This window comes from Carassius auratus, chromosome 36 (assembly GCF_003368295.1).
Source record: "Carassius auratus strain Wakin chromosome 36, ASM336829v1, whole genome shotgun sequence".
NCBI lineage: Eukaryota > Metazoa > Chordata > Actinopteri > Cypriniformes > Cyprinidae > Carassius > Carassius auratus.
In genome coordinates, this window is record NC_039278.1 from 5,434,848 (window position 1) to 5,452,049 (window position 17,202).

At 38.8% G+C, this 17,202-nt stretch overlaps 1 protein-coding gene across 5 annotated transcripts; it reads left to right on the forward strand.

The window, feature by feature from the left end:
• The first annotated feature begins 60 nt into the window (after positions 1 to 60).
• LOC113055026 (RNA-binding motif, single-stranded-interacting protein 1-like) lies at positions 61 to 16,764 on the forward strand. Of its 5 annotated transcripts, none has more exons than XM_026220959.1 (14): positions 61 to 368; positions 3,627 to 3,796; positions 7,793 to 7,851; positions 8,324 to 8,415; positions 10,250 to 10,407; positions 10,530 to 10,609; positions 10,731 to 10,846; positions 11,120 to 11,166; positions 12,924 to 13,002; positions 13,113 to 13,163; positions 13,391 to 13,507; positions 13,623 to 13,703; positions 14,417 to 14,495; positions 14,614 to 16,764. In XM_026220959.1, exons 1-13 carry the CDS (start codon positions 315 to 317, stop codon positions 14,489 to 14,491), a joined length of 1,179 nt encoding a protein of 392 aa, XP_026076744.1. In that variant the 5' UTR covers positions 61 to 314; the 3' UTR covers positions 14,492 to 14,495; positions 14,614 to 16,764. The 5 variants fall into 5 exon arrangements, with proteins under 5 accessions (XP_026076744.1, XP_026076746.1, XP_026076743.1 ...); XM_026220961.1 differs by having other exon boundaries at positions 10,731 to 10,837; positions 14,414 to 14,495; XM_026220958.1 differs by having other exon boundaries at positions 62 to 368; positions 14,414 to 14,495.
• Positions 16,765 to 17,202: the final 438 nt, after the last annotated feature.

Here is a 17,202-nt window from a genome sequence, read left to right on the forward strand (position 1 = left end):
TTCCGCTCGACTGCTGAATGGATCGCTCCTCAGTAGGTGGGTCTTCGCTGCGGGCAACAGAACCGAGATCAATGAACCAGGCGATTTACTGAAACTGGTCGGACGAGCCAAGGTGGGAATAAACCATCGTTCAAGAGCGAGGTTTTTATTCTGCAGAAATCTGCTCAAACTCGGACTATCACTTCACTCCGAAGACAACACTGAAGTGTGCGATGTGGAAAATTTACAGCTCTCTAACCTAATATCAGCTGGTTTTTCGGAGTAGATTTTTATTTATTTATTCATCGTTGGGTGACATTACAGGGGAATACAGGATGATCTTCGCAAATACGGCCAACCCACTGCGAACTCCGTCATATCGAAAGCAGGTAGGTAAAGTGAGAAACTGCACAGGTAATGATGATCAAGACGGGATGGACTCACAGTAGATCCTTTACCTGGGACAGAATGTATCCTCGTGCTCGTGCGCGCGCGCACACGTACAGCGGCGGTGTCTCAACATCTTGCGAGCTGCCTACCTAGACAGCATTTTAGGGTGCGTTCGGCGTTTTTAAACTTTGCTTAATCGGAACGGGATTATGATGGGCAAAAATTATGCATGTATCTGTGATGCAACAAAAACGCCTTCTAGGTAGGCAGCTCGTTGTGTTTTAAAACGCGAGCGTTGCCTTTACAGCAACTGTTTTCGATTTTGTGCGAGTTCTTTAGTAATTAGGCATTTTTGGATGTTAATCTTATACATTTATGTTAATTTTATGTATTACACAGCACCACTTTATCTGCGCTTGCACAATGTAATATTTATAAATTCTGTTGACGGAACTGGAAGTGTCTTTTTCCTGCTATGGGATGCCACACAGTGAGCCCCGAAATAGAAATGAGACTAATGAAGTGTCATTTCATTTCGCTAACACTCATTACTTATATGCATGAGATATGTTCTTCAGTGAATTCCTCATGTCATATTGCACTTGTTTAAGGATATCTTGGAACACCTCATTAATGTTACTGTCTTTTTAAGAAGATGATTATTAGCATACTCTGTCTCAATGAGATGAGGATGAGAGAAGCCTGTGGTCAAAGTCTCCCATGGCAACTTGTGTCAGAAGATTCTTGGGTGTGTTCTGAAAAATCTCTGCCTTATTAATGTTCACGAGTTAATACAATGATTTCCAGCAAGTGATGGGCCAACAGAGGGTGTGGCCTGGACTCCATTTAAACATTGCTTGTTTATGCATTCCAGATCTGTAAATGTGAGACTTTATGGATGTCACACACCCACCCACACACGCACACACACTCTCTGCGTGAAATCACACATTTACACAGTCATTTGCATAGGTGCTCTTGTGGTGGAGCTCAGAGAGATGGCTGCGATAGAGGCGGCAGAAGTTAATGGGCTTCAGGATTTCACAGTTTATAGGAACCATATGGTCTAGGATGACTACAGCGCATAGCTCAGGACCCAAGGGACACGCCGACGTATGAGAGATGGCTTGGATATTGAATGAGACCCCCTCCTCTCTCCCTCAACCATTGCTTTTTCAATGTCTTAGTTACCCTTCCCATGACTTTGTTATTTTCCCAATTGATAAAACTGGACATGTTCCCGAGTCTGTGAGTACTTTTCATACAGGCGCTTTCGATATTAACCATGAAATTGAAAAGATGGACAAAAATGTGTGAACGTGATCAGTTCCTTCAGTCATTCGAGTCATTTGCTCCTTGAGTTCCTCAGCTGTTTTCGAATAAGTTCTTAGTTTCTGCTTCACGCACATCTAAATCATCCATCTGCCTCAGCATGTGATCTGGAAGGAAGAGTGGCTCGGTCTCTTGCCTCAGTAATTAACAGGCGCTAACAAGCTTATGGGGCCACGTCCAGTTTCACCTCAGCGCACAAGTGTGCGAGTCGCTCATGTGAGAAATGGGTCAGTGTGTCAAAAACGGAGAACTCCCATTAACCCAACAGAGTTACAGTCAGGTGTACACATACACACATCCACATGCCCATTTCTACATGTAAACCATAGTTTTAGTTAGAGCCGCTGCCTTATCGAACCACATCTGTTGTTTTGAGGTTTTGACGTCACTTTTGTGGTGATTGGGTTCTGTGAAAAATCACCCGCTGATGTTTAACAGGCAGCCATTTTGTGACAGCTGGGAGAAATAGAGTCGTTTTAATGAATGACTAAGAGAAACAGGAAGTGAGTCAGTGATGTGGGCTGTGGTGGCCGCTGCTCGGGGTGGGCGAGAGGCCCACACATCCTGTATCCCAAAGCGCTCCTACATCATGTGATCTTTCTCTGGAAAACATTCCTTCCTCTCTGGAAAAGCAGATTTATGGATAAAAACGCTACTCGCAATTTGAATGAACATGCCTCTGTGGAGAGTTTGGTAATGAGACTCTTGAGTCAAGTTCAAACCCCAGACCAATACACAACGAGCACCAAAGGCGGAAAAAAACATCATATTCACTTTGCCTATCTCACCAAATTCTCTTTAAATTCTAAACTATCTCTAACATTTTTGTTCTTTAGGATGCATTCACATTTTAAAAAAAAATAGTTTACCCAAAAATCATTACGATTCCAAAAACTCACCTGAATGATTCACATTTCCATCCCCCCCCCCCCCCCCAAGTGCAATCCTTTCCTTCCAGCCGATTTCATTGGTCAACTCAATCTCTTAGAGATACCTGTCAGAAAAGCTTTAGAATTAATGGATTCAGTTCAGAAATATCACAGATGGACCCGATCTTGTCAAACAATTCATGCACAAGTAAAGTTATGTCTAAGATTTACGTTTAAAATGTTAGTATGTTTCTGAAATAGAGCTCTCGTTTGAACTCTAAAAACAAAGCACCAGTCAATCGGACTTTTTGTGTTACTTTTCCATGTTGTTTGAAGCTTGAAAGCTTCCGACCCCATTCTTCCCAATTGAGTGGAAAAGAGCAGCCAGCACATTCTTCAAAACATCTCTTTTTGTGATCCACTACAGAAAAAGAAAGCCATATGGGTTTGGAACAACATAAGGGTTTGTACCGATGCCATGATTTTCATTTTTGTGTGAAGTAACCCTTTAATCATCGCACACTGCCATGTGGCAAGCTTTGAAAGGAACTGAGGCCGCATAAGGAATTTCTCCAGAGTTATATGGGCTTTCATCCAGTGAAATAATCCTAACACATTCAGCTCTGGAAGAATGCGTAGATTGGACTGATATGAGAGTTGAAGGGCCGACTGTGCCTGTAGGCATGTTTGTGCTTTGCTTTAATGGGAATTAGACTGTAGGGAGCTGTGGATGTGGGCAGACTCACTGGCGATGGCTGACGGTGTAATAATAACACCGGTTTACTACAGATAGAGTTAAAGATATCATCATGACGAATGGAGTCACCCTGCCACAGTGTGTTTGAGGCAAGAGTGATGTTATTTCATGCTATTTCTTTTTAAGAAACTCGTAGTGTTTGGTGCTGTAGAAGAAAGAGAAGTTTGTCAGTGATCTGTTTTGGAAGTCGCTATTTTCATTTCTACCCTAAGGGTTTAAGTGCAGCCATTATGTGATGTCATCTTCTACGCATTTCCATTTGTCAGATCAATGAAATCTTTGTTCCATTCCCATGACAGCCTCCTGTTGTCCCGCCCACTCTCCCTATGGCCCCGCCCAGCCCGAGCACCAACAACAGCAGCAGCAGCAGCAGCACAACCGGCTGGGAGCAGCTCAGTAAAACAAACCTCTACATCCGCGGCTTACCACCAGGGACCACCGATCACGACCTGGTCAAACTCTGCCAGCCGTGAGTATTTGCTCTTGTGTCATTGACAGATTCGCCAGTGATGTCAATTAGAGTCTTGGATATACATTCAACCAAATAAACACGGTTTCTGTTCTGGTGTGAGATTCTGCAGCTCAGCTGGGCTGGTGTCTGTTAACAGCTTGAATGTGATGGTCAGAATTAGGTCAAGTTCTGGGATAAATCCTCATGAGCCCCTGTTTACCCCATAAACATCCACTATTATTTTACCACTTATAACCAGTTTAAACCACCTGACTCCTGTCAGTGATATCATAACCTGAAGTGAAGTGACATGACATACAGACAGACAAGTATAATGAGTAATAACCCATATTCAGAATTCATCTCTGCATTTAACCCATCCAAAGTTCACACACAGCATTGAACACACACAAACCGTGAACACAGACCGGAGCAGTGGGCAGCCATTTATGCTGTGGTACCCGGGGAGCAGTTGGGTTCGGTGCCTTGCTCAAGGGCACCTCGGTCGTGTTATTGGCGACAACCTTAGGGTTAGGAGTCAAACTCTCAACCATTAGGCCACGACTTCCCCACAACCTGTCACATGATCTAATTGGTTGAAGGGAACATGAAATGTTGTTCACAACCGATGTTACTAATACATTAACCAAGTTGAATAAAATCTAAAATAAAATTTATGCATTTAGCAAACACTATTATCCAAAGCGACTTACACTGCATTCAGGCTATCAATTTTTACCTATCATGTGTTCCCGGGAACCCCCAACTTTGCATATATATATATATATATATATATATATATATTCAATTGAAAAATGTTGCACAGAACTTTTATTTGATCAAATGTACCCAGCGCTGGACATGGTATCCCACAATGCAGTGCCTGAATTTCTTTTCTGGTGAATTTCCCAAATAAGTTACGTCTTTCTATACTCATTAGCTCAACAGACTTATGGAAATTTCATAGAAAATTTGATTTACCTTTTTTCTTTTTTTTTTAAGTCGGCCTACAACTTATTTTACTTCTACAATCTTAAACGGGATGTTCAGCCTAAAAAAAAAACTAACATCCATTGTAAGTTGATTGAATCTGAGAAGTGGGCACTGCTTACTCAAATGAAGAATGTTGGTGGGTAAAAATAAGAGGGATTGGTGACATCCACTGAAAAAGGAGGCGGACTTCAGAGGCGGATCAAGTAAGGATTACAAAGACAAACATATTTTTGTTTGGAATAATATGAATCATTTAAAAGTTGTGTGCCATGAACCAAACCAACCAGCTACGACTTGAATTACAACATTACAAACTTTAATTCGAAACTTTGATCTACAAGGAGAAATATAAAACTAGCTTTAAAGATGTTGATTATGTATAAAGAAAAAATAATATATTTTATTTCACAATACGCATATCTATACAAATATAAGTTGTTTGAGAGTATAGGGAGACTGACTCGATTACGTAATGAGTAAAGTACTTTTCCACCAGGAAGTCTCCTGTCGAACACGATTGTTTAAAAAATAAGTTAAAATAATGTCATAAAAAAAGCATATACCATCGATTAATAACCTTGAAACTCACAGTAGGTCTGTCTTTAACACATTTTCTTCACACTTTATTTTAAGGTCTACTTCTCACTTTAACTAACTATTAACTATGACCACAATAAAGTCCTAATTTGCGTATTAATAGTTAATGAGGTAGTTATGTTTAGGTATGGGGTCGGATTTAAGGATGTAGAATATGGTTATGCAGAATATGTGCTTTGTAAGTGCTAATAAACAGCCATTATGCTAGTAATATGCATACTAATAAGGGACTACTTAATAGTGAGAATTGGACTCTATACAAGTTTTACCATTTTTTTTCTAACAAAGTTATTATTAAAAAAAAACAGTTCCCCTTTGGAGAAAATTAGTAGGATTTTTACTTTCGGAAATGTCATGTTGACTTTATTTTGTATTTATTTATTTCAGGTGTTGCCGTTTTAAAAGAATTAGATTGTATATGTTAATTTTCTCTTTATAAACTCAACACTTCCATGAGTGAGTGAGTAATATTTTTAAGTTTCGGGTATTCATATCAAGGCTTTCTCTTCTGCTTGTTCTACATAAGTTTTTCCCTCTCACTCTAGAGCTCATAACACACACACACACACACGCACGCACACACACGGCCTGTAGTAGTAGGCCAGCAGCTATGATTCAGCAGTTACTGGAGCAGGAAAAGTCAATCGGATCTGCAGATGTTGTCAGGGTTTACATTTCCAAACATTCGTGCGTCACTTAGTTCCCTAAAACACTGCATTACTAACTTCATCCTGCTGAACACAATGGAATATTTGCTAATGCTATTACAGACCTCCGTATGAGTTGTCATGCACACTCTCGTGTATAAACATATATGCATGCATGTGTGTTTATATCCACGTGAGAGTGCTTGTTTGTGCAAAGATGTCCTGATCCCATGTGTATTCCTTTCAAACATTCCCACTGTGGGTTCATTTACCCCTGGCTGCCCCCGGGAGACCAGTCATCGTCATGGTAATCCTTCAAATTGATTGTAAATAGTCAGATGGGGGGCGGGGCTTGTATCCTGATTAAAAGCTGAGGTCACATGTACATTATAACTAGATGCAGTACTACAGACTCCACTCTAAGGATCACAACCGTGTATTTTGGTCGAAACCATGAGGAATGTGTCAGTTCGGCTTTGAGGTATTGTGGTGGTGACATCGTAACCTCGCTTTCCGGAGCCGTTTTAATCGCGGAGAGTGACTGTTCAGGGCTGAGCCGCGGATTGATGTGCCTTGATCCGCATCAGGCTGAAAACAGCATGGCTCTGGGAGGTGCTGTCGGGGGGGGCAGGAAATGGGGCCTCCCCGCTGGAGCCCATGGGTCAAGGGCAAGGTCACGCAGCCCTCTGGCGAGTGGAGTCTTGTGATCTGTGTGTGAAATGGGATTGGCTCTGCTTTTCCCTCCCTTGCGACACGGCCCTGGACATGCCCCAAAATGCTGTTTAGTGTCGGCTTGTGCAGCTCTGCTAAACGTCACACTGAATAAATATTGATTCATCTTCAAGCCAGAGATTTTAAAGTATTAATGACACAAGAAAGGATTAAAAATATATAAGCTTATTGAAAATTTCAGCTTTGGAAAAGGAGCCCTCGGTGAAGGTGAATGAAAAACAGCCCTTTCCCAGTCAGCACTACTGTCACGCCTCTTTCCTGCACAACCTTCCTGAGAGAGACCACTATAAATCTAAGCCGGCATGTGAATACATTTATTTTTTTAGTCTACATGCACTCGAAACGCAGTCATTGTGGTGTAGCAGATCAAAGGTTTGGGGTTAGGAAGATCAGTGACAGTAAAGGCAATTATACTTTTACAAAAGTAAATGCTGTTCAATTAAACATTCCTTTCATCAAGTAATTCTGAAAAAAAAAAAATGGTTCATGGTTTCCACAAAAAGATACTAACTGTTTTCAACATTGGCAAAATTAATAAGCAATGTTTCTTGAGCAGCGAATCAGCCTTTATGATTTCCGAAGGATCATGTGACACTGAAGATACTGAAAATAAATTACATTAATACACACTATTAATGATGAGTTACTTTTCTAACACACACACATGTGCTCGCTAGACGAGCGTTTCCTTTGAACCGTGCTGATTTGTGAGCTGTAATAATAACAGGTTTCTCATGGACACTCCATTAAAGCAGCTCAATCCTCGTCTGTCACACTGTGACCCTATAAAGCACCTGGGCTGTCGGCATCAAGTGTATGTTGGTGATTCTGTCACAAGTGACTCTTTGTTTCTGAATTAAATGCACCTCAAACAGACTTTGAGAGGTCTTTTAGGTGCTGTTATTTTTTTCTCAGCACAGGGATTATGCTAGATCTTGTGTTTCATGTCCTGCCGTTCATGAATTCCTGTGCTGTTGTGTCATTTGACATCTGACTCGTGAGCTGAGCCCGTGCTAACTTCTCTCTTTTTTTTCTCCACAAGCAGATATGGTAAAATCGTGTCCACCAAAGCCATTCTTGACAAGACTACAAGCAAATGCAAAGGTTTGTCATGTTATTTTATTCTTACACTTTTCATTCCTTTAATTAAAACTCTCATTTATACATATATACAAAAATGCAATAATCCAAAATACATTATCAAAACATATATAAAAATGTATTTGATTAAATTTATTTATATGTATATATATATATATATATATATATATATATATATATATATATATATATATATATATATATATATATATATATATATATATATATATATAATTTGTATATATTTTTTAATGTTTTTGAAAGAATTTTCATAATAATAATTTGATGGTATTGTATATGTCTAAGTACTATCATTTTATCACGATACCATCACTAATCACGTCGATACACATTGTGACCCTGGTAACGTGATGGTGTGACGTGGGGGTTGTTATTTAAAGATGAGTGTTTGGTCTAGTGGTTAGGTGAAGATTAGATCGTGTGTGTGTGGTAATGCATTGTGTTTTCTTCGTAGGATATGGTTTTGTGGATTTTGACAGTCCCGTGTCAGCGCAAAAAGCCGTCGCAGCACTAAAGACCAATGGAGTTCAGGCTCAAATGGCCAAGGTGAGTCATCCACTCATGACATCACTTCCTTTTCCCAAGTAGCTGGTTCATGACCTGTCTGTTAGGACGATTCAGGAATTTTGATCTATTAAATGTTAGCCTCTGGTGTCTTTTCATGTGAGTTTCTCCCTCGTCTTGCCACACACACACACACACACACATGTTTGTTTTTGTGAAAAGTGGGGACATCCTATAGGTGTAATGGTTTTTATACTGTAAAAACTGTATATTCTATCGCCCTTCACCAACCCTAAAACTAACCCTAACCCTCACAGGAAACTGTGCATTTTTACTTTCTCAAAAAAAAACTCATTCTGTATGATTTATAAGCGTTTTGAAAAATGAAGTCACCCTCTCCTTGTATTACCTGTGTCATACCCATGTCATTATACAGAGTTGTGTCCTGATATGTCACAAAAACAAGAGCACACACACACACACACGTTTCCTGTGTATCTTTGTGTCTCAGAAAAGTGTGTAACAATCCTGCAGTGACCTTCTTCCACAGTAGGTTCTGCTGGGCGTTTGTGCTTGCATCTTCAATTTTTAATCTGCCCTCTTTTTCCTCTTCCCCCCTACTGTCAGCATTTTACTCTTCCACTTCCCCATTACTAGTGTGTGTGTGTGTACTGTGCAAACATGTTTGACGTATACATGTTGAGGAATGTTGATGTCTTATCTTGGCCCGTCCTCATTTCTGCTGAGGTATCTAGAATATCGAGCTGAGATTCTGCCTTCAGCCAATCAAACGTCAGATGTTGTATATCATGTGTCCTTGTTAGCTGAGAGACGAGTACAATTGTATTGTGGCTTCACAGAGTACTCAAGCACCATATTACAGCACAGACAGAAAGTATAAACCACCTGAAAGTCTCCCCTTTGAAAAAAAAAGGAATGAATGGATGGTGTTGCTTTACAGTTATAGAAGAGGGATGTGATATCTGCTCAATCCGTTTTAGTCCATTTTTAGTTTTAAACTACATGGTTAATACACTTTTACTATAATAAAACCAAGGGACGCTAATCGCCTAGCCCTGTAATAGCTTGTAACTAACTAGGGAATAAAAACAATGAAAAATGCTTAATTTGATCATTTATAGTTATACTAATATACTGTGACATTTGACATCATTTAAATACATTAACTTATTGTCAATGTTAACATTTAAATACATTGATTTTCTGTCATCTTTTAGGGCACAGATTTAAATGTAATTTGATACATGATGTAATTTAAATAAATTATGGCTAGGAATATATACATCACAAAGTGGTTTTCTATCTTTATTTTTTATTTTTAAGGGACCAATCAGCCATGGATAGCTATGAAAAGCTTGCAGGTCTGCCATTTAACCTAAGCTAGCATGCTAATCAGGCAAATGTTAGCTTTTAAGCTAACTGGGGGGGGGGGGGGGGGGGGGGGGAGATAATATGGCAAATGTTTAATTGGACTATTTCTACTTTATTATGTGATATGAAGTAATTTTATTACATATCAACAGTATGTTAAGCAGGCAGGCTAATCGCCTAGCTGTATGAAAACGTTTGCTTATAAGCTAACTGAAAAAACATGAAAAATGTTGCTTTTGTAAATTTGTAGGTTTTTTTAATATGATGTATAAAGTCAGTGAAGTCAGGAACAGCAGTATGCTAAGCTAGCAGGCTAATCGGCTTGCAGTATGCTACATAAACAGTATGTTAGCTTACGAGCTATGTCACTGACTCAGTCAGACCTCACAGTGACTTTTATCAGCTGAATAGACACATGAAGGGTGCTTATAATACCTGTAATACTGTGCCATGTATTTTATGTTTTCAACTTTTCTGAATACAGCAACAGGAGCAGGACCCTACTAACTTGTACCTGTCCAACCTGCCCGTGTCCATGGATGAGCAGGAGCTGGAGAACCTCCTCAAACCTTTTGGACAGGTGGTCTCCACCCGAATCCTCCGCGACGCTAACGGAGTGAGTCGGGGAGTGGGCTTTGCCAGGTCAGTGAGATTTGGGTAGTCATTATGTGTGTGCGGCTATGTTCCCATGTGATATAGAGTCTTTTTTGTGTGTGTGGATGTGTTGAGAAATACTCTCTCTCTTTCTCTCGCTCTATTTTAAGGATGGAATCTACAGACAAGTGCGATGCCGTGATCTCTCACTTCAATGGGAAGTTCATTAAGTCCTCCTCTGGGATGCTGGGTGAGTGTTCAGCACAATATTCATGTGTTATTCTCTACAATGCAGTCTATATGTAGGCTAGAGACTGTAGTCGGTGCCGTAGAATGAATGGAATTTGTGTGTGTGTGTGTGTGTGTTACAGGTGCATCAGAGCCTTTGCTGTGTAAGTTTGCTGACGGTGGGCAGAAAAAGAGACAGAGTCAGGCTAAATACTTCCCCAACGGACGAACCTGGACTCGAGACGCCGAGGTGAGACTAGTAAGTCCTGTTTATAATTGAGTGTGTGTGTGTGCGTGTGTGTGTGTGTGTGTGTGTGGTGCTGCCGGCAGGTGAATGGGTGTGTATTTGCAGCTCGAGGTGTAATGAGACATTCCTACATGACATCATATGTCACACTTTGTTTGGTTTCCAACCATTGTTCTATAATTTAATCTAACTATGAACATATTTTAACTGTAAATAGTAAAGTTAAACTGCCTTTATGATGTATATGAAACCATAAATGCTCCACATTTGTTTTACTTTCTTTAGAGCGGAATGACGTTGACCTATGACCCCAGTACAGCACTTCAGAATGGGTAAGAACAGTTTGAACGTGTTAAGAAAAGTTAAGAAAACTTGTTCCCCTAATGACTAAGACGAGATGATGATGAGGCCACAATAAGGTCAAACAACGATAACGATAACAACGATATCAACATGCAATATCATTAATGATAAAAGACGAAATGTACTTAAAAAAACTAAAATTAATTTAATTTCCAGCAAAAAAAGGAGACACAATATTATTGCGGACTGCTGTACATGCCTCTACTACTTGAGCATTTATGTGTGCGGTTGCCAGATACCTAGGGTTCAAATCCGCAAATCAAGAGCTTCTCTGTTAAAAGGAGACATTTTTTGCCTGGTATTTTGCTTATTTTGCAACCATGTGCATGCGCTCACTTTTCATTGCCGAAGATAATAACTAAAAAGCACATCTGACCCAGGACTAAGACTCGTTTAAAAGACTAAGACTAAAGTGAACAATGGCTGACAAAATTAACACTAATATATTGTTTAACATATTCTATGGAGTGCTGCATGTGAAATGCAGAAAAAATTATCAGGGCCACAAATTAAAACATGTGTTCCCATTACTCATTAATTCTGTCATTAGTTTTAGTTAACTAGTGCCCATGTCATACTAATCCATTCCCTTATTTTAGTTAAATCCTGGCCTTTAATTAAAACCAAACCAAGAACTGAAACTAAAAATTTAATGCTCTGAAATAAAGACAAAGTTTTGAGAACATACTTCATTCTAAAGGGAAATATGCTGCCTACTAATTGACCTTAGCATGTAGCTAAGCTAATGGAGTATTTATCTAATATACATAACACACAATAATATTTTGTAATATGGTTCATTGTTAATTGTACAGAACTATTTTAATAGATTCTCTTAGGCACTGAATTAAATTTAAGTGTACTTGTAACATTTCTTGACAACTTTATTCAATGAGCTAGTTCCAATGCATTAGAATTGCCTTCCACACAATGCTTAGATGTTTTTTGCCCGTTGTGTAATTGCCATTAAATAATTAAAATCATGTCATGTAGACACTTGAAGGGCTAGTTCATCCAAAAATTCTAATTATGTTATTAATAACTCACCCTCATGTTGTTCCAAACCCGTAAGACCTCCGTTCATCTTCAGAACAGTTAAAGATATTTTAGATTTAGTTTGAGAGCTCTCAGTCCCTCTATTGAAGCTGTGTGTACGGTCTACTGTCCATGTCCAGAAAGGTAAGAAAAGCATCATCAAAGTAGTCCATGTGACATCAGAGGGTCCGTTAGATGTCAATTTGTTGAAGCATTGAAAATACATGTTGGTCCATGTTGTCTTCTCTTCCGGGTCTGTTGTGAGCGCGTTCACGACGCTGTTGACGTGTTTTCTGGTGCACCCAATAACAAAGATAACATGTCAGCAGTGTCGTACCTCAGCAGCATCACTGCAGTCTTGTGAACGCGCTCACAACAGACCCGTACGAGAAGACAACATGGACCAACATGTACTTTCAATGCTTCAACAAATTCTAACTGACTCTCTGATGTCGAATGGACTACTTTGATGATGTTTTTCTTACCTTTCTGGACATGGACAGTATACCGTACACACAGCTTCAATGGAGGGACTGAGAGCTCTCGAACTAAATCTAAAATATCTTAAACTGTGTTTCGAAGATGAACGGAGGTCTTACTGGTTTGGAACGGCATGAGGGTGAGTTATTAATGACATAGTTTTTGTTTTGGGTGAACTAACCCTTTAAAACCCCCTGTCTTGATACTACAGGTACTACCCTGCTCCTTATGCCATGGGGAACCGGTTAATGACTCAGCCAGGAGTGTCACCATACATCTCTACATACCAGGTAGTGCTCTTCATCATCTGCTCCGTCTTCACGGTCTCGATGTGTTGATGTATTGAGTATTTCTGACCAGCACCTGTTTCCTTTGCTAACATCTGTGATTGTGCCTCCAGGTACAGAATCCTTCATGGATGCCACATCAGCCTTACATCATGCAACACCCAGTAAGTCTAAAATCTTTTTCTTTTCTTTTCTTTTTTCTCTCCTCTCTGTATCCCTCCTTTTATGAACAACTCCTTCCAAATAATGCCACTTGTGTGTGTTCACACACAGTATTTCTTGATTTTGCCCTATTGTGGGCAGAATTTCTGTTATTTCGTGCAGATGTATATTGAATTACTCCCTCTTTCTCTGCAGTTGTCAAATATGATTGTTGAACTCTGATTTTTTGACTCAGGGAGCCGTTCTGTCGCCATCTATGGAGCATCCCATGTCACTGCAGCCGTCCGCTATGTTGGCTCCCCTCGCCCAGCAGATGGGCCATCTCTCTCTGGGCGGCACTGCAACCGTATGATTCTCTCACACAGATTGCACTAATATATGGCACAAGCGTATATGCTAATTAATAAGTAATATTAACACCTGTGTTTTTAATAAACTTTCATCATTCTGCTTTGCTGCAGTTTATTCCTGCCAACACAGCGATGCCAGGAGCCTACATCCCTCAATATGCCCACATTCAGCCCGCTGCCATCCCTCCTGAGGTCAGTACCACACCTAGGCCTTCAGTCACATCTATACCACAGGCTGCTATAGTCTTCTGAATTGTCTAGATGTTGGTACAGTTCTTGTTTTAAATAGCCTTTCTGGTTTTCAGAGAATTTATCCCCGAAGCAACATTTATTATAAATTCAAAAGTAGACCAAAAAAAAAAAAGTCATTGTCAATATAATTTCAAATTGTATTCCTTAGATAACAAAGCTAAATTTTTAGTCTTCAGTGTCACGTGATCCTTCAGTGATCCTTCTAATTGGTGCTAAAGAAACATTTCTTATCAGTGTTTTTCAGGATACTTTGATGAATAGAAAGAACAGCATTTATTTAAAATATAATTGTGATGACACATTGTCTTTACTGTCTCTTTTGATCAATTTAGTACATTCTCACTGAATAAAAGTTATAATTTCTTTAAAAAAATATTTACTGACCCCAAACTTGTAAATGGCAATATATACTGGAAATATTCTATTCTATTCTATTCTATTCTATTCTATTCTATTCTATTATATTATATTATATTATATTATATTATATTATATTATATTATATTATATTATATACACAGTTTTGCCTCTAGCAGATTGATCTTGATTTGAGTATATTTAGATATATTTAAATGAAAACTGCACAAAATATTTTTGTATGTTTGGTCAATGAATCTCAGATTTGTCATTTCTGTCTGTGGTCTTTTCAGCAGGAAAGCGGTGTACAGCCACAAGATGTGTCCTCATCGGATCCTTCTTCGTACCCTTTCCAACCCAACAAGCAATAAAATGGTATTTAATGATCATATTTGTATTCTTGTGGGGCTCAGTGTTCTGTTTAATCTGTGAATCCCCATTAATATGCCAGGACACCTTTTGCAGTGTTTGACTAGTGCTGTTTTTATTACAGGTTTACCGTCTGACGTCAGAACCAGACACAGTCTGCTGGGTGTTACTACCGTAACAACATTTACTTTCTTTTAGAGGAAGTGACATCAAAGAGGAAATAACGCTCATGCACGGGTTGCAGAAAAATTGTCCATGATCTAATCATCTGCTTCGAAGAAATCAACAAGGAACCTCAGAAAACAGACATTTTCTCCAACAAACCAAGACAAGGCAATATTACACCAACTGTGGACAACGGAATGGGAGCAGAGTTTTATTTTGCTAGAAAAAGAAAGGAGAGGATGACAAATGCTTATTTTTTACCTAGAACTATAAACACAGACCATGTCTGTGAGTAACATTGAGTGGTGATGATGGTGATGACGCCTTTCGATGCATGACGTTTTTTTAAGTATGTTTTTATTGACTGTTTCTCGAACAGACAAAAGAAACCATTTTTTTTGCGGTTGCAGTTTCTGGTTGCTTTTTTGGTCTTCCACTCTTTGCCTTTTTAGTAGTTGAGAAATGTACCTTTTAAATAAGGTGGGTGGGGTTTAGAATGACTGATGCAATGCTTGCTGACTATTGGTCCTTGCTCCTGTCTTTCAAATCAAAGGGTTTCCTGTTTCCTTTTTTAATGTTGCTCTGAATCAAACATGTTTGATTCTTTCCATCGAATCCATGCGTAAAGTCTTTCAGTAGATGTAGAAGTGGATGTTGAGATGCGGGTGGGCGGAGTTTAGTGGGAGGTGGGGTATGAGTGGGCGGGGTCAAGCTAGATTAGGTATGTGGGTGGGGCTAATAAAAGGGATATTGTGGATATTTGGGAAAGCTGACATTGTTCCTTCTTTTCACAGGATGATTGCAATTTTATTTTCAGTGCCATTTTTATTTATTGTGTCTTTGTTTTCTCTTTTTTTTTTACACAATACATCAGGATTTTGTTTGACGCTCAAAAAAAAAGGCAGAAGTGAAGTGCTTCTTTAAGTAGAAAGCAAGAAATCTACAAATTTAACTGAACTGAAATAATTGGGAATGGCATTAAGTTTGTAAATTAAACCTACATTTGAGGCCTGACATACGATGGCACAGTTTAAAAATACGTTCCAGAAGAGAAACACCACGACGTTTCTGATTAACTAATGTAATTCAAATAATCGTCCTTACAATTTTACTAAATAAACAAACATGCAACTTCAAGGCAACTATGACCCTTTCCACCAAAGACCTTTTCTGCCTACAGTTGAACACAACAGTATGGACTACTGCAATGGGTTTTGATCAAACTGAGTGGTAGTTTGTTTCTTTTTTTTTTTTTTATCAATCTTGGCTCTCAGCTTTAATCTAGTTTTCGTTAGTGTGGACACATGAACATCTCTAAGCAGTTGGACGAAAGGAAGACTTGGTCACGGTTGTAAACAAGCCTTTCATCGGTCTGTCATACAGTTAGTTAAGCAGATTTCTGTGTGTCTGTGTGTGATTGTGAATTTAGATGTCCAGGTCAGCTTGGCCTTTGATCTACCTCAGAGTTGTATCTGTTGTCTGATTGGTCGGGCTGCAGGTCTATCCCGTCCAATCAGATGTAAAAGCGCCGGCTCTGGAGCCTGGTGTCATGCAGAACTTCATCTTTAAAGCGTCTATTTGTCCTCCTCTTTAATGAAACATCCGTGTTTTGTATCTGTATGTCTTTCTGTTGTTGTTTTGATTTTGTTTTTTGTTTTTTAACATTGCATTGTGTCGTTTTGAGCTTGATTGCGTGGAGAATTTCTTTGTTCTTCTTTTTGTCCATTTTCTTCCTTATGTTATTCCTGCATTTGTTTGGTATTTTTACAAAAATCCACATGAACTACCTTCTCTGGATTTTTTTTAGGTTTGCTTTAGCCTCTCCATGTTTAGAGGCCTAATCTGAACAACCAAAGTGAAATATTATCAGTAACTAACACATGTCAAAAAGCAGCACATCGTAGTTTCATTATCAGAAGAGACACAGTGTCTTTATTTCAGATCTCGAAAACGGCAATCATTCACATAAACACAGGACTGTTGTTAAAATACAGACTTTTTTTAAAAATTTGTTTTATTGAACACTTGCACGTCCAGAATTTGTTTTTATTTCTTGATTTTTTTCTGTTGTAAAAAGGAAAGATTTTTGAATTAAAAGAGCTCAAACCTGTGTTTTGGGGTTTGGTTTGTAATCTTGTGAAGGTTTTTTTTTTTTTTTTTTCGGAACGGGTAATTAATTTCACAGTATAAGACTGCATGCTCTACAAACTCTGTACTAAAACTACAAATTCTGTAGGAAATTCTTAAGTTTAAGAATTTGAGACATTACAAAGAAAATACTTGCCATTTAATTTTGCAGCAGCTTTGCACTCAAAAACAGCTTTATCGATTTGTTATTATTATTTGTTACCATTAGATGTTATTAATTAAATAAGAATTAATAATTAAATCAGAATCTCTCTACCCAGTCGCCTCTACCCAAATACATATTGATAAACCTATAATAATAATAATATCATATAATTATATACTATTTGAAAGCTGACAGGGCAGACTTGGGAAATTGCATTCAAGGCATTCGCCAGTGTGTATCACAGCAAATCCGTTT

What these genes read in the sequence shown, in the direction of transcription:
- LOC113055026 (XM_026220958.1), top strand. Translation starts at nt 315, where the DNA reads ATGATCTTCGCAAATACGGCCAACCCACTGCGAACTCCGTCATATCGA. An exon ending in CTCCGTCATATCGAAAGCAG is followed by an intron (nt 369 to 3,626) that starts GTAGGTAAAGTG and finishes TTCCCATGACAG; the next exon opens with CCTCCTGTTGTCCCGCCCAC. An exon ending in GTCCTCCTCTGGGATGCTGG is followed by an intron (nt 10,610 to 10,730) that starts GTGAGTGTTCAG and finishes TGTGTGTTACAG; the next exon opens with GTGCATCAGAGCCTTTGCTG.